Below are 18,015 nucleotides of genomic sequence, written 5' to 3'. Positions count from 1 at the left end.
CATTTCTTATCTTTGGAGAGTTCACTCTAGCCAGAAATTAAACTTTTCATGTTCTTCACATTGAGGTGAATTTGAATGAATTGTTCTAAAACAAAGTAATTTTTGGAACTTAAATACTTGGCCTCTGATTATGTAAGCCAGCATCCTGGGAAATACATTTTAAAAATTATACCAATTTATTTTAACTTGTGCCAACTAGAAAAAAAGAGACCTCAAAACATAGTCTGAGAGTTGGAATGAGACCTTCATTCTGAAAACAGCAAAGGGCCAGTGAAGGTTAGGATTGTTCACACAAATGGGGAATAATGTTTTTTGAGTGTTAAATTCCATAATTTAAATGATGTTAGCCTCATGGCTGCTGGTGATCTGGTAAGAATCTGACCTAGTGAAGTTCTCACCCTGTCTTTTCTGTTCCCTGTAGATGAGGGATTCTTGGTGTGAGTGACTGAAATTATTGGGAAGTTCCTTGACTGAAATAGAATCTCTGAAACTTTTCTTCAAGTACCAACCTGTGTGTTTCTGTTTTTTGTCTGCAGCATGCGAACAGAATGCATGTGTGTGAGATAATTGGGCTTTCACTAATGGTCCCGTTTCAGCAGCCATGTATGGGTAAAGCTGTTTAGGCGCCTGCTCCTCCCTCTCTGAGCACGGAGCAGGATCTGTTCTGCAGAAGCTGCTGTTCCACGTTTCCACTTTCTCTATTTGTACAGCAGCAGCAGGAGCAGCCCACTAGCAAGGCCGTGTGGCTGCCCTGTGTCCCCAGACAGGCTCAGGCCTGCTCGGGGTGCAGCCAGGGCCCACTCTGTGTTCTTACATGGGTCCATCTGTCTGTCTGTGTGCATTTCTGTGGAGGTCTGAGGTTTTCAAGTTAAAGAGGTCACCTGTTTGTCTTTTTTGTTTTGTTTTGTCAATTATAAATTGTAGAGAAAGTTTCAGAATCTCAGGGATGGGGTGAGGAGGCAAGATTTATATTATTTTAACAAAATATGTTTTAAGAATAGGATCCCAGACTGGCAAATGTGTCACAAATGGTTTTTAGGTTCTTTTAGAAATGTATCTTATTAAAGTAGTAGTCTTTTTTCTCCTTTGTTTTTTCTGGTCACGAAGATCAGTCCTAGGGTTGGAAATGAGTTCTTTTCCTGGCACACGTTTCCCGATGTAAGATTTTATTAAGAAGACTGAGACACTTCTACCCCTTTAATGATTTCATACACTTCTTTTTGGGAGAGGGTGCAGTAGGGGTTAGCCACTTGACTTGGCGTTGGCTGGGAACAGAACTGTGGGAAATGCCCTGTTGCTTTGGGCTTTGCAACCCATGCTGTTTGCGCTGATTCAGAGTGCTTTGTAGAGTTTGGCCTTACAGAAGGCTTGTAATGCTTCTTGGTGTCATGTCTATTTAAGGAATAGTAGGGGACATGACATGTAGACTGATTTCAGGCTATTTCCAAAGAGTATTGGGTTTGTTACTGTATTTTTAAAGGACGCTTTGTTGGTTTGTTAGGAGATATTCTAATTAGAAATGAATTCCTCACTCTTGATGAACTTAAGTCTAAGTTCAAGTTTGTTTCTTTGTATTACACTCCCCTATACTCCCCTCCCCCATCCTCCTGAGTCACAAGCATGCAGAGTTGGGAATAGAACTTGTCAGCTGAGTAGGGATGAGACAGTTCTCTGCACATATTTGTAACTGGCTGGTGAGGAGAGAAAAGGGCTTGAAGTGCTGGAGAAACACCTTCACTGAGGTGGCTTCTTACTATGGCTGTGTTGTATGGTTGGAGACTCCTATGCGACCATTTGCTGATGTATTCTGGCTCTGAGTCACTTAGAAATCTGTTCTGTGACTTGTCCATTGTTGGCTTTGGTGTATGTGTTTGTTGAGGGCCTAGGACCTGGTGCTGAGTCCTAGGATGGGTCCTGCATACTTAATGACTTTCTAAAATTCTGTGAGTGTGGCATTAAATTGGCTTCACCTTCTCCTTCTTGGCAACTCTTAGTGCCCATCTCGTTTCACCATCCTTCTAATGTTTTCCCATTTTTACTGCAAATCACTATACGCCCTCTGTAGGGGCTGTCATGGGAGACTAAAATCGGTGGCAGCTCTTTGATTTTATAGCTCAGCCTTAGTAAAGGACACTGGCTAGCACATCTCTGTTCCAGCTTCCCTTTTGTTCTTGATCTTTTTAAAAAAATTATAATTTCCTTGGTCTCACTTTATTAGTTTATTTTTTTTCCCTGTATGCATTGTGAAAGCTTCCACAAATCCTTTTTGGTATGGTGAGGGTAATAAATCAATGTTTGTAAATAAGTAAGTGCTCTTAGAACGAGTGGTTCAGTATGTCATAATGAAGGCTACACTTAACGCTGGCGGGCCCAGTTGGAGGCTGAAGCTCTGTCAGCCAGTTAGTGCTTTCTTATCCACCCCTCTTCCCCTCCTTCTAATAGGACGTATTTCTGAATAATCTTAGGAACTCCATTTGGAAGAGATATAATCATCTTGTCAAAGAATAAAACTTTTTGGGACTCATCCTCTCCCACCATAGGCACCAACCTTAGTGCCTGGAATAATAATGATAGCGAATGTTTACTGAGCACTTTCTGTGTGCCAGGCACTGTTCTAAAGGCTTTGGGTATATAAATCCTTTAGTTCTCAGAAACATCATGAAAGGTAGATTACTGTAACCATTTTCCAGATGAGGGAACAGGTATAAAGAAGTTAAACAATTTGGCCAAAGTTACCTGGCTAGTAAGCAGCAAAACTGGGATTAGGAAGGGGTGTGACTCCATAGTCGGAGTGCAGGGTATATTGTAGGCTTACAGTAAGTATTTGTCTCTTAATTTTATTAACTCATGCAGAATATTATTTGGGATTATTGAATCATGAATCGTCTGAGTCTAACTGAGTTTCATTGTAGAATTTTCTTATAAAAATGACTGTGACTGGCTTTGCAGGTCACTGTCAACTAATTCATTTATTGATGATCAAGAGCTGCAGAGCAAATAGCAAGTCCGTGGAGCATCCCCCACATTACCAGTTTCTCTCTGCTGGTGTCAGACTGTTTACTGAAGATACTGAAAGCAGAGTTAGTTTTAGTTTCTTTAACCCTTTTTCCCTGCACTACACGTCAGGAGATGCCTTCACAGGGAGAGCAGGGGAAGGAAGGACCAGCAAGTTTTGCCTATTCCGTTAACTCTGATCTTTGTGAGTGTAACAGGATAACAGGGAGATCTGCTCAAAAGAAATGAGGATGGGAGAATTGTTGGTAGGCTGAGTGATTTCAGTGGAAGGTAGCAAAAATGTTATTCTGTCTTAGACAATATAATTGAATAGTGCAAAAGTTTGGTTTAGACAGGAAAATAAGAATCAGCTCTCCTGAGATGTTTTAGTCTCTCTCACATTGATGGCACGTTTTCCCTGGCATATGTTTTCCTTGGCTGTATGCTGTCCTGCGCGTTTTGATTCCAGTGTAAGTTCTGTCTTCTGAACGAGACTGTAAACTCATTGAGGACAGGCATCGGGCCTTCTCTGTGCCCTCTCTAGTTCTGGGCGTATAGCGCGTGTTCTCGACATGCATTTTTGATTGATGGAGCTCCCATTTTATAAAAAGCTTGTTTTTGTAAAAATGAAATCAAAGCACTGACAAGTTTAATTTTGTGGAACAGTGGGATTTTTTTTTTAAGGAGTGATTTGAAGGAGGTGACAGAGATCATATAAATGGGTATTTAAATGTGAGAAGCGCTTTTAGGAGCGCAATTCGAGAGTGATGAAGGCATGATAATTGAAGTCACTTTTTTAAAAAAGTGACAATATTAAAGTGATATTTAGAATGTGCATCCTTTGGGATGAATCAGGCTATGCCAAACGTACTCCCTGATTGACTGAGCAAAGGTGTAATATTTGTCCTTTCTGGCATATAACCTATCTCAGGAAGCATCTCCACAGAAAGAAGATTTTTCTGGTTTTGTAGGATGACGACATTAAGAACAGAGAGAGATTGAATAAAGTTTCCTGCTTTTCAACAGAACAGGATAAACCTCCTGAGACAAGACCATATGGAAGCATCCTGCTTGAGTGCCCATGTGTTTGGGGTGAGGTTGGGGCAGATGGTACAGGCAGGGTTCTTGGCTGCTTGGTCAAGGGTTTTGGAGATAGAAGTTAGATGCTAGGTGCTGTGTAAGGGCTGCTGTATGTTGTGTGTGCTGGGCATGTCTGCCTAAGAGGTGGAGTGAGCTCAGTGAAAGGATATTGATATGTTCACTAGCGTGGGGGTAAGATAAGGGAAGAGGTGGGGAGATGCTGACTTGGAATGATACCTGCAATTCAATCTTAACCTCCCTCTGAGATTAGGGAGAGGGAGACAGGATAGGGTGTGAGAATCGAGAGTCCAGATCCCTGGCCTCTTCTGTTCCCTAGAGCCTTCAAGTAAGATGTTGCAGGACGGTAGAATTTTTCTATTTAAGCTTGAAGCTGTTTTGATTCCTTTTTGAGATACTAGGCCAAAAGTTGTATTTATAGAACTTGTTTTGACATATTATCTCACCCTGTCCCTTGCCTTCCTTACTGGGATCCAGCTAATGTTGCACTCTGCCTGGCAAGAAAGGTTGATTGAAGAAAATGTACACATAGACATACAGCTGAGTGATTGAAAATAGCTCCAGACTTTGTAAATAGGCCAGCCATAAGGTTTGCAGGCCAAGCTGCATGAACATCAGTTGAGTTGCTCAGATAATTTCCAGTGGTGTAATATAATTACCCAGCTCACATGTGGTTCACCTGGACAATGGCTGTTTCCATAGAAAACTTTCTGGCAAAGCAGGAAAAAAAATACAAAAACAAAGTGCTTGTTTTGGAATAGAGCATGAGTTGGGATTTTTCTTTACTTTGTTCCTCATAGTTTCAAGAATTTTCTTTAAAAATATTTCTGTAGGGCCTGGCCCAGTGGCGCAGTGGTTAAGTTCGCATGTTCTGCTTTGGCAGCTCAGGGTTCACCGGTTTGGATCCTGGGTGTAGACCTCCTAGGTGCACTGCTCCTCATGCCATGCTGTGGCAGCATCCCACATATAAAAAAGTAGAGGAAGATAGGCATGGATGTTAGCCCAGGGCCAGTGTTCCTCAGCAAAAAAGAGGAAGATTGGCAGCAGATCTTAGCTAAGGGCTAATCTTCCTCAAAAAAAAAGAAAGAAAAATTTCTGTATTTGGGGTGTGCCCAGTGGCATAGTGGTTAAGTTTGTGTGCTCTGCTTCAGCATCCTGGGGTTCACAGGTTTGGATCCTGGGCGCACACCTATGCACCACTCATCAATCATGCTGTAGTGGCATCTCACATACAAAATAGAGGAAAATTGGCAACAGATGTTAGCTAAAGGCCAATCTTCCTCACCAAAACACAGTAATAAAATAAAATCCTGTAAAATAGGTAACATATCCATATGTAAACAATTTAGCCAGCATTCTACCTCTGAAAGCTTGTTAGCAGTTTTTTCTTTATCCTACCAGAGATATTCTGTTTATATACAAGCCATGCATAATTCCTTATTATATAAAGATATCCTCCTGATCAAGTCCTTAATAGTGCATTGGAACTGCCTCCTTCTCTTTAGTAGCTGCTGAGTGTTCTGTTGTATTGCTATACTTTATTTCACCAGCACCCAACTGATTGGCATATATGTTTCCAGTTTTTGCTATTATAAACAGTGTTCTTTGAATGCCCCTTTGCATACTTTGTCTGAAGGCTGTATTTCTAGAACTGGAATTGCTAGATTCAAAGGGTTTGTGCAGTTTTTCATATTGATGAGATACTTAAGATTTTTTTTATATTTTGCAAGTCATATTATCCATTGAAGAATACTATTAGTGGACAGAAAGATCTTAATGAAGTGGCAGTCAGACTACCACCCCAAACAGTTACTGGAATGAACATTTGACCTGAAATGGAAGCTTTAAGAAACTTTCTTGAGATAAGCTTAATTATCAAACCTAGCAACCATTATTGCTGGAGAAGAGGTGGGTTGCCTGGAGTAGGCAGGAGCAGCCCCTCCTTTTTTTTATTTTTAGGGATTTTAGTGATGGTAGCTTAATCTGCAGGTCAGATTTATCTCTTTTACTCTCAAAATTTAGTTTCAGCCATTTATGATCTTTACCAATTAGAAAAACATCTGTGGTCCATGCCTCGTTCAGTCCTTGTCTCTTAAAACTACTCACATGGATATCGTGAGACCATTTAGTCGTCAGCATTAGCCTGTAAATTCCAAGTAATTGTTACATCTAAAGTTTAATAATCACCTCAGAAAATAACAGCAAAGTAATATTTTGAGTCTCCCCCCACCCCCCACCCCCCCAAAAAAGCGTTTTACAACTGATTTATTTTACCAATAGAGTGCTGTGACTCCAGAAAGTACTCCCTGGCTGGTTGTGGAACCTAGGCCACTTAATTCATTCTCTTCACTTTAGTTCCCTCATCTGAAAAATGGGAGTGAAAATGCTGAAGAATCTCCTTTGAGCACTCAGAAAAATAATTATAAAGTCATTTCCAGGTAGTTATGTATTATAGAAATGACGACTCTTCAGAGACATCAAGATTATAAGGTAATTTTAAAAGTAACTCTGACAGTGTTTTAGAAAAAAATTAGTCACATTCTGCCTACATGGTCCTAACATATGGTGCAGCCCTGATGAGCTGCACAAGTGGGCTGAAATCAAAATGCAGTTGGAGAGAGGAGCAGGAGTGACTCACTGCACGCGCCAGATTTGGCCTTATGGCAGGGCAGTGAGACTACGGCGGAACTGGTGGTCTTAGAACTTGCCAACTTTGAGCAAGTGATATGTGCATATTATGGGAAAGTAGAACGACTGAGCCCTCGAGTTTGGATTTAGGTGTTTTGTCCGGTGTCTCAGTCCCTGTAACTAAGCCCCTTCTGTGTCTTTAGAGACCCCACTTCTTTCACACAGTGACGAACCTTTGCTGCCTCTGACTTCTGTGCGTAGTTCCCTGTGTCTCTGAAGGTGGAAGCCACTAGGCAGATATTTAACATTGATATGCCTGGAACATTGGGTTCAAACTAGAAAGATACATAGAAGAGTTAGCAATTCTGCCCAGAGAAAGCTGCATATTAGCTTAGCTACCATATGTAAATTGCTACTGCTGTATCCAGCAATTTGTTGCCCGGTACTGACAGTGCTGCCAAGGAAACAGGAGGAGCTAAAGACAGAGTGAGATTCCTACCCCCCAAAAATACAGAGCTGTATGGGGAGGAGAGAGGGAAGACTTAATGGGGATTTGAGAATGTCGGCATTTTGGGAGGAAGTAGGAAAAGAGATTTTTAAAAAGGTATTTTGCATTCCCTGCCTGCCTTACCTGAGTACCTCCAAAATGGGATGCCTCTCATATGTGCGATGACCTCTTATTTAGGTGCATGTGTAGTCATATAGAAAGATCGTATAACTAAACAGGAGAACAAAGAGCCCAGCTCACACACTCCCAGTCACTTTACCACTTCTTTGTAGCAGTTTCAGAGGATCTAGTAATTACATTGACCTTGTGAAGTAGGTGTTATATTTATTGGTTGTGACATATAGGTAAGGATGCTATTGGCAAAATCAGGCTTTAGGCCAATTCTGACTCTGGTTCTTAAATATGGGGTGCTCACAAGAAAATGTTTTTAATTGTTAAGTGAAAAAAGTAGGTTATGTGATAGTATATACAGTACAATATTTAATTGATGATAAATGTGTGTATTTGAGTGTATGTGCATCTTAATGCATGCATAGAAAAGGGCCTTGTAGGAAATAAACCAAAATTGGTTTTATCTAAAAATGAATAAATAGATAAAATTTTTAATTGAGGAGGTAGAAAAATTAAAGTGAGGGCATTGAGAGCAGTCTAAAAGGTAACAGACATTTTTAAAAAGAGCACAACCTTCCCAGGTCATTTCTGTTATAATATTTATAATTATTGCTGCTCTGTAAATGTCTGGACATTTCCCCCTACTTTCAGATGATAAGGTTTACGAATTTTAAATCCTGTATTCCATCAATTCAAGGATGCACACATTCGTTACCATTGATACAATCTTTTATAATTCCTTTGTTTGTGGTAACCTATTAGATTTTAAAGATAGAAAAATTCTTTAAAAACTATTAATCTCAAGGCTGGATGTAAAATCAGTGATTTATCTATTGTTTTGAATTATCCAGGCCTGTTTTCCTATTTCCCAGGAGACACCTGGGGTTACCCTGCGGGCCGCAAGAGACGAACAGGTGGGGCCTGCCCTGCCCTCCTCTGTCTTCAGCCTGAACAGCTTCACCTTTATGTTGAGGGAGAAAACACCTTCTGCTTTTAAGAACATTTGAAAACCTCTAATATGGATAGTTGTGCAGTTCTTCATTAGCTCTCTGCTTTATATCTAAAAAAATTGTCAGGGTATTGGGGGCACTTAAGTAACAATTGTTACTAAGAGCGAGTCTTGCCAGTGAGGCCAAGGTCATGGGTTCAGGCCTTATATAAGTCGTTGAGCATTACCGTGCCTGCTAGGAGCTCCTCTATCTGGAGTTTGTGATTCAAGGCATACTATGTGAGAGCTGCTGATGGTGAGTGAGTCAGGGGCCGTCTTTCTGGGAAGGAGGAGATTTTGTCATTTATTCAACATACAGGCTCCAATGGCCAGCAGAAGACCCTGAGAAATAAAAAAGGTTCATTACCTTGCCTTGCACTAAGGAGGGCGAGTAGGAGATCTGAGAGTTTTTGTTTTTTAAGTTTTATTTTTCCTTTTTCTCCCCAAAGCCCCCCTGGTACGTAGTTGTATATTTTTAGTTGTGGGTCCTTCTAGTTGTGGCATATGGGATGCCGCCTCAGCATGGTTTGATGAGCGGTGCCATGTCTGCACCCAGGGTCAGAACCAGTGAAACCCTGGGCCGCCGAAGCAGAGCGTGAACTTAACCCTTGGCCACGGGGCCAGCTCCAAGATCTGAGAGCTTTTATGTCAGTCCTGAGAGGTGATGCTGTTCATTTGCTCTTGTATTCTTGAAACATGTCAAGATCATATATAAGTTCCAAGATATCCTCCAGAACCTAATATAAAAATCGTCCCTGATTATCTTCCCTCGGAGAAATTGTGGGATAGGCAGTTTGCCTTTTAGAGTCCCCTGTACCATTGACTTGTTAAGTACAACTTTAAAATTTTACAAGAGGTCATATTTTGCACATTTTAACATATCACGAGCAGATAATACTTCTTGTTTCTTCAGAGGCAGCTTACCCTTCATCCTTTTCTCTTCTTGCCCTCCACCCCACCCTACTCACCTTTTTGGTGCTCCTTTTCCCCCTTGACTCTTCTCACCCCTCTTTGGAACTACGTTTTTGCACCCCCCCCCCCCCCACACACACACACGGTGGTTGAGAAAGATGAAGATAATGTTAATAGAAGCAGCCTTCTGTGGAACTTCAGGGAAGTACAGGGCAGACGTAGCTCAGGCTTCCCCACAGCTTACGCGTTTTGTTTGGTTCCCCGCAGAAATGAAAGATGTAAAATACTCAGACCTGAAGCTTTTAGTTTCCATTCACCTTTCCTCTCTCCCCAGAGCATTTCTGTTTTCTTACAGACTAGGCAATAGAATGTCGAAAAAGCAAAACTGGGAAGATAAAGCTTTTAAAGAAAATACCTTTTTTTTTTTTTTTTTGACGAAGATTAGCCCTCAGCTAACTACTGCCAATCCTCCTTTTTCTGAGGAAGATTGGCCCTGAGCTAACATCCGTGCCCATCTTCCTCTACTTTATACGTGGGTCGCCTACCACAGCATGGCTTTGCCAAGCGGTGCCATGTCCGCACCCAGGATCCGAACCGGCAAACCCTGGGCCACCAAGAAGCGGAACGTGCGCACTTAACCGCTGTGCCACCGGGCAGGCCCCAGAAAATACCTTCTTGTATTAGGCTTCCCACTGTCCTCCTTCAAGTGACAAGGGCCTATGTGGAGGAAGACAGTGTTGATCCTTTTTTTCTGTGTTTGAGTTTTCCTTTAAAAAGTCTTTGAGTGACTTAGGAGTTGGGTGATTAATATCCTGGTTATGTGGGTTTTGTTTATTGGTTTGTTTTAAGACTTCATTTTTCTCTTTCTCTTGGCTGGGCAATTAGGATGTTCCTCAGCTCCCGTAGGGCTGCGTGTTCTCTGGGACCTAGATATGTGTCCCTCACCCCTTCGTACACTGGCCCTTCTTAACAACCCCAGGCCTTCCTTTGCTCTCTGTATCCTGGAGATTCCTCAACTAGCGTGCAGTCTGAGTCTGGTCTCACAGGGTCACACGACAGCAGTGTTTTTCAACTGTTCCATGCAACATTGTGGGAAGGAGACATGACTCCCTGGTCTTTTCTTTGCCCTTTACGTCTTCCAGAATAAAACTAACAAGTAGAGATTTAACTTGTCTCTATCTTCCAAGGTAGTAACTACTCCAGAGCCCTCTGAAGACACACTGTCTTAATAAAAGTTTGTATCTCCTAGATGATGGTCATGTTTCTCGAGAGGCACACACCATGGGTTCTGGGGTTAGAATCCCTCCCGCAGATTATTTTAGCACATAAATCCTTAGAGTAGTCCCCACCTTAAGTGGTGATGATAATACAAGATTGAATGAGATAGTGTGAACGAAGTAAATGTAACTACCTTTCCTCTTAATAACTTTTTTTTCTTTTTTTGCTGGGGAAGATTCTCTCTGAGCTGACATCTGTGCCCATCTTCCTCTATTTTATATGTGGGATGCCTGCCACAGCATAGCTTGATAAGTGGTGCACACGTCCACACCTGGGATCCGAACCGGTGAACCCCAGGCTGCTGAAGTGGAACACATGAACATAACCACTATGCCACCAGGCCAGCCCCCCAATTTTCCTCTTTTTGCTTGAGGAAGATTCGCCCTGAGTTAATGTCTGTGCCAATCTTCCTCCATTTTGTATGTGAGTTGCTGCCACAGCATGGTCACTGCCGAGTGATGTAGGTTTGTGCTGAGAACCGACCCTGGGTCACCAAAGTGGAGTGCACCGAGCTCCATCTCTAGGCCACAGGCCAGCCTGCTCCTCTTAATAATTTTTGATGTTGTAGGCAGGTCCAGGTAGATGCTTTTAGAAGTTTTTTGTTGTTAGAATAGACTTTGCCTTTGGAAGCATCGCTGCTTCATTAGCAAAATTGGAAACCAGTTAGGTCCATATGAAAAGTCAAATTAACTACTTAAGCACCTATTTTATGCCAGTCAAGAAACATCTTTGTCTTCAGGTTGGGTAGGTAGAGTGTAGAGTCTCATAGTTAGTTCTGGGTCTGGCTTTGTCTTTCAGAATTCTTCTTATACTTTCCAACGTAGACGTCGTCCTTGGTGACTTTCAGCAGTTCTCTGTCTGTGATCAGGACCAGACAGAAGTACAGCTGGCAGGAGTTGTACATGAAGTTTGGAGGAATTTGGGCAGCTTTATAGAATCCATCGTTACTTGCAGGATTGTTCGATAATGTTTAAAAATAAAACAAATTGGTTTTGTGGTTCCTCTGTCTGCTTTTACCTTCAATTAACTCCCCCGTCTTTTGATTTTTTTTGGTTTCAGTGGTTCACCACTGCCCTAGGGCTGCTGAGATGCATTTACACAGGCAGGAACTGGGTTGCATTTGAAGAGGTTTATGCCTGGCACCTACCTATTCAGGAAGGTTGCTTTGAGGAAAGTGTGGCCTTTCCATATTAATAACACCATCCTTAATTGCTGAAAGAATTTCATAGCCTTTAACTTTATTGTAGTTTCCCATCCAAAAGCAGATGGTAAAAATGATTGTTTTGGTGACCTAGATGAACTAAATTCAACCTCATAAATCCTAGTCATTGTTTTGCTATTTGTTGTACGTTTTGGGGCAAACCTCTTCTAAGCCTTTTAGTACTTTAGTTCCCCATCTTTTAAGTTGATGGTGTTTTAAAATTAGCTTTGAAATATTAAATGTAATTTATCTTTAAGATACTGTGTAGTGGGGCCGGCTCCGTGGCCGAGTGGTTAAGTTCGTGCGCTCCGCTGCAGCGGCCCAGGGTTCAGATCCTGGGCGCGGACATGGCATCGCTCATGGGGCTACGTTGAGGCAGCGTCCCACATCCCACAACTGGAAGGACCTGCAACTAGGATACACAAGTGTGTACAGGTGGGGTTTAGGGAGATAAAGCAGAAAAAAAAAAAAGATTGGCATCAGTTGTTAGCCCAGGTACCAATCCTTAAAAAAAAACAACAACAAAAAAAGATATTGTGTAGTTGAAAAATGGTAGACGAGGCCAGCCCCATTGCCAAGTGGTTAAGTTCACGCACTCCACTTTGGTGGCCCAGGGTTTCACTGCTTCGGATCCTGGGTGCAGTCCTAGCACCGCTCATCAAGCCATGCTGAGGTGGCGTCCCACATAACACATCGGAGGGACCTACAGCTAGAATATACCACTGTGAACTGGGAGGCTTTGGGGAGAAGAAGAAGAAGAAAACACAATGGGAGAGGGAGGTTTGGTTTGGTTTGGTTTTTGATATCTTCAGCCATGGTGACAAAGGGGGCTTTTCTTTGGAAAGAGCTGCATATCTGGAATTATGAGAAGTGTAGGCATGGCCCACTTATTTTTCTTTCCTTGGTTTTTTAGAGTGAAGACGTAGTCCAGAGAGGGAGGTGTAAAGCTACAGGTATGGGCTCACTGCTGGATGGGTGTGCTCCCTGGCCATCTCCTTAACCTTCTTGCATGAGGCCTGACGTGCAGATAGGAAAAAATTGCCTTCAGAAAGGTGATGGGTTTTTTCCTACATTGTGGGATATAATTTCCCGTTCCTAGGAAGCTGGAAATACTTTCTTGCTGTTAACCAACTCTCCTTAGCTATTTCCCAAGGCAGGCTTATCTCCCACTTGAGCTAGCTGCTGCCAGGTTCTAATGGGTGGGGGTGGGGATGGGGGAGGAGAGAAAGTTGGGAGCACTAGTCTACACACAGCAGCTACCCAGCTCAGTTTCTTTCCCCATTCCACTTCGTAGCTGGAAGATCCCAAGTAAACTAGCACAAGGATGAGGACAGAACTTAGTGGATTCCACACAGATAATATTACTCTCCTGGAACCAGAATTTTTTCGACATACTGATTTTTTAATCAGCACTGGAGTGTAAATAAAGAATTACACTTAACTTCCACAACTAGTTTGAGATCTGAAAAAAAGACTTGATTTGAAGGGTGGTCACGGTTTGACAGGACAGTCTGTTAGATCAGGTTTCATCCCAGAAACTCCAAGGGAGGCTCTGAGCTTACACTTTTGCTGACAGCAGTAAGCACAGAAGAGGGTCTTTCTGCTGGTCTGATCTTTGACACTGATTGGGAGAGGAGATAGTAGTGATTAAGGATAGGAGGAAGGAATGGAAAACTTTCTAGATTTCAGGAAAGGTGGTAGTTTGCTTCCTTTCACCTGTGTCACATCCTCTCAGTAACCTTATATGATAATCTTACAGGCAGACCAGTTTGCATACAACAATCACTAAACTTAGTGCTTTTTATCGTATAGTGATTTTTTTGTGTGTGAGGAAGATTGGCCTTGAGCTAACATCTGTTGCCAATCTTCCTCCTTTTGCTTGAGGAAAATTGTCACTGAGCTAACATCTGTGCCCATCTTCCTCTCTTTTATGTGGGATGTCATGAGAGCATAGCTTGATGAGTGGTGCTAGGTCCGCGCCCAGGATCCGAACCTGTGAACCCCGGGCCACTGAAGCCGAGTTTGCAAACTTAACTGCTATGCCACTGGGCCAGCCCCAGAAGTACTCAATTTTTGAAGTAAAATTCAAGTCCATAACGTTTTAAGCTAAAATTTTGTGTTATTCTCTGATTGGTTGTTTTCAAGTGGTATCAAGTGATATTCTTTTCTACATCCCTTATATCATCTAACTGCTAGAAGCTCTGGGGGAAAAAATACCCAGTTCGCTTAACTGTCTGAGGTTATGACTTTTCGCTGGATTTTTGCACTTTTCCTTATATAGACGTATGGTGTTTTTTGTTTTGTTTTTCTTTTAAAGATTGGCGCCTGAGCTAACATCTGTTGCCAATCTTTTTTTTCCTCCTTCTTCTCCCAAAAGCCCCTTGGTACATAGTTGTATTTTTTAGTTGTGGGTCCTTCTAGTTGTGGCATGTGGGATGCCGCCTCAGCATGGCTTGATGAGCGGTGCCATGTCCATGCCCAGGATCCGAACTGGTAAAACCCCAGGCCACTGAAGCGGAGCGCATGAACTTAACCACTCGGCCATGGGACCAGCCCCTCATGGTGATTTTTAATGACATAAGTTCTCTTATATAAATTAGTAGCAGGCTCTAACTTCCTCTATGCTCATATAGCCAGACTTCACACTTTTGCCCTCTGCAGCACATTTAGATTATTGAGGTGGAAGGGTAAGGTCCCTTCACCTGTCATTGAGCTCCCTCATTACAGCAGTCAGGGTAAGGCAGCCTGAAGTTTGCACGTGCCCCCTGGGCTTTCCTGCTCCACTATGCTTTTTTTGGCTCTTCCACTCTTTAGACAAAACAAATGCTGTGATTTCTAGCATTTCTCTCTTCTAATCCAGTTTTTAAACAGTTTATTCCATTCTGACACTCTAAATGCGGGGTGTGCTATTTTGAGGGTTTCCCTTATTTACTGATCACTTTTAGTGATTTGGGTTCTTAATGTTACAACAGGCTGATTGCCCCTACCCTCACATAATCACACTTTGAATTGTTGCCCTTAGAAAAGAATTAAAGAATATTCAAGGCAAAGAAAACTGAGACAGACAGACAACCAGGAAAAGACAGGAAACCATGAATATAAATTCATAGTTAGAGGACAGGTGGTGAAAAGGGACTGAGGGAAAGTTAAGGCCTTCTTTTGCAGCGGTCCCATAGTTAGAACCCTGTCTGCCGTTTCTTTATTGCTCATGCAATAAAGCATTAGCTTTTCCTTGGTGGGAAAAGCCTGGAATGTTTTTCTGATTAAGAAATTTAAAAACAAGTCATGGGCAGTTTTCTGTGAATAACTTTTAATTCTACTTTTTCGTTTCTCCTTAATATCTGCATTTTTGTATTCCCATAATTGTTTTTATCGTCACTTAGCTTGGTAACCTTTTTCTAAAATTGAGTGACTTGTGATTAATTTCTGTGTTTTCTTTTCCCACAAGCATGTTGAATTTAATTATACTGAGATAACTCTTGTGACCTGCCTAAAGAGAAGTGCCCTCCTTCATGTCATAACCTTTCCATCTTATCGATTTTTAAAGCCATGTTGCCTTACAAGTTGTAAAATGAATTTTACTTATTTTTTTCTTTTTTTGAGGAAGATTAGTTCTGAGCTACCATCTGCTGCCAATCCTCCTCTTTATGCTGGCCCTGAGGTAACATCTGTGCCCATCTTCCTCTCCTTTATATGTGGGATGCCTGCCACAGCATGGCTTGCCAAGCAGTGTGTAGGTCCACACCCGGGACCCGAACCAGAGAACCCCGGGCTGCTGAAGTGGAATGTCTGAACTTAACCGCTGCACAACCAGGCCAGCCCCGTAAAATGGATTTTAAAATGTTACTCTAAATCAGTGCTTCCCAACCTTTAGCTTGATAAACTTTACTGTGAGGAGTACACATCTTTTCATACACTGAGCAGTGCCTGGCTGCTTAGTAAAGACTCCCACATTTAAACTCTCATTAACAGATGTGGTTCTGATTAGAGGTGTAGTGTATTTTTAGTGACTTAGTAGAAACATAATAACCAGTGGAGTTCCTTTGAACTTGTTGATTCTTTTATAAAGGAATCTTTGAACTAAAAATCTAATTTGGTTGTTAATTGACCTCACAAATTTACTCCCTGGTCCAGGTAACTTTCTGTAGGAAGAGGCATGTGATCAACTCGAGTGGACATAGGAGAAACTAGGACAAACCTACCCAGTAACTTAACCAACCCCAGCTTAGGTTACCATCTTCTGCCTGTCTGGCAGTCAGGGCTCGGTGAGCTGTGCCCTGTGTGCCAGTTGCACAGCCTCCTCTCGCTTGCAGCCTGCTTTTGCTTCCTCCTTTCGTAGTGTGGAAGAGAACTCCTGCCACTTCCGTCTCTCAAGTAGTAGATGAAATGAGCCAGAGTCTCTGACAAAATAGAAGAACAGTTAGCTGCTATTATACTTCTAAATTTTGGATGGTTGTGTCTGGATTTTGGACAGAAGACATGGTTTCTACCTTCCTCAGTCAAATGCAGACAGGTGCCAGCCATCGTTACACAGACTACAACATCTAGGCCTATTCTGTGACATGGTGCCCTTCATTATTTTCTTAAAAGTAACTATATGCATTTAGGAGTTCATTCGTTTACCTCTTTACAGGCTGGACATAACTTGTTTTTTTTCAAAGTTCCCTGTGTTGTGAACTGAGCTTGAGTGCAGCAAAATCTTTGAGGTAAGGCAACCCTCATGGTAAAAATGGAAAGAGGGCCTGTGAAATTTGGGCGCCTGCAGAGATACAGTTTTAGCGTCACTGCCTAAATATTGAAATGCCACCATTTGTTGTTTGGAGGGATGTGGAGCTAAATGGAGCACAGGAGCGCACATCTGCCTTGACTGCTAAGTATATCCATCTCTACTGCTCACCCACAGTAGACTTTTCGTGTGTGCGCTCAGTCTCGATTTTAGCAACAGTTTAAAGGAGGGCAGAGGATGCAGAGACTTCGTCTGCGTTCCTGTGTCCTTCCTGACATGTTGGAGTGTTTGTCCCTGGTGGGCCCTGGTCCTGTCTCATTATTACCACTTTGGTGGCTTTTGTTTTTTTCTTTGTCTTTCATTTCTTTAGAAAGATCAAATGCTGAAAAGACTATTTCTTGGTACCCTATAAAGAGGCAGAATATTACTATTCCATCTTTTTTTTTCTGGCAAAAAAAGATTGTTAGTAAAGAAGTTTTTGCCTTGTGTCACCTAATGAATGTGTCACCGAAGCAGCACTTTTTAAAGTCCTTCATTAGATCTCACACGTTGCTCTCAACACCATCAAGTGAGCAAGGTGGGTCCAGTGCTAGTGGTAGTATGTGAGCAGGACGTTTCTGGTGGCCAGTTCTTCCGCTCCTGGCCCCTGGCCTGCTTCTGATGCCTGAACTGCTCCTCCTTAGGCATCTATTCTGAGGTTAGTTTGGACCCAAGCACTGTGCTCACTGCTGCCTTTGGCACATGGAAACTAAGTTCAGACCAAGGCCAGCAACCCAGTTCTTTCCAAAAACATTGTCAGACCCTGTGAAGTGAGCTTTTTTGCTTCAGGTGGTTTCAGGCTTTGGGGGCCCTCACAAACTGATTTGCAGGGAGGAGTTTGGAAGATGTGAAACAAGTTTGTGTCTCTTCTGCTCTGTTAGCCACTGCTATCTTCATGGATCTGACACTATTTATCTGACAGTGCACTTAGTACTGCTTCGCCAGGGAAAATCACACAAAACAAGCCTGGCGCATCAGCACTTTCATTGTGTGCCGGGCTGAGCCTCCCTTCACATGGTCACATCCCCCTTTTAATCCAGTACTCCCTTTCCCTTCCCCAGTCCTGCCTGTTTCTGTGGCACTTATTGCTGGTTTCCCTGAGCTCCTGTTTCCACTTTGTGTTTTTTGTGGAGCCCAGGAAGCTAAAGCTGTGTGTATTTGTGGATCAGACAAGTGCAGCAAGTTAATATCATTGGCTTCTGAAGGGGAGAGTGAGGTGATGGCTGCGTTTAAGTTGGATTTCCTTCCAGAAATGATGGTGGATCATTGCTCTTTGAATTCCAGTCCCGTGTAAGTATTTTCATCTAATTTTTATCATAAGCAGAAGAATTGGGTTGTTTTCTTTGCTATTTGATGAAACTGATCCCTTTCCTTAAAAGAGGGAAGAAAAAATTGGGTGAGGAAGTCCGAGTCCACACTGCTGTTATATTCTATTATAGTCTGATTTTATCCCATTACTGCTGATTTCCTCAGAGCTATCACTAAGTTCTGTACATAAGGGTGCGTTTGATATATGATCAGCAACATCAGCT

At 42.3% G+C, this 18,015-nt stretch overlaps 1 protein-coding gene across 51 annotated transcripts in view; it reads left to right on the top strand.

The window, feature by feature from the left end:
• CELF1 (CUGBP Elav-like family member 1) overlaps positions 1-18,015 on the top strand; it is a 67,787-nt gene that overhangs the window by 18,806 nt on the left and 30,966 nt on the right. For 13 of the 51 annotated variants that reach the window (NM_001309238.1, XM_070228464.1, XM_070228458.1 and 10 more), the window contains 1 exon segment: positions 17,622-17,773. The exons of 26 other annotated variants lie outside the window; for them this stretch is intronic. In NM_001309238.1, the coding sequence (NP_001296167.1) occupies positions 17,622-17,773 (152 nt within the window). 51 annotated transcript variants of the gene reach the window in all.

The sequence above is a fragment of the Equus caballus genome, chromosome 12 (genome assembly GCF_041296265.1).
Source record: "Equus caballus isolate H_3958 breed thoroughbred chromosome 12, TB-T2T, whole genome shotgun sequence".
NCBI lineage: Eukaryota > Metazoa > Chordata > Mammalia > Perissodactyla > Equidae > Equus > Equus caballus.
The sequence above is the reverse complement of the archived record's forward strand: the minus strand, read 5'-3'. Positions and strand labels throughout refer to the sequence as shown.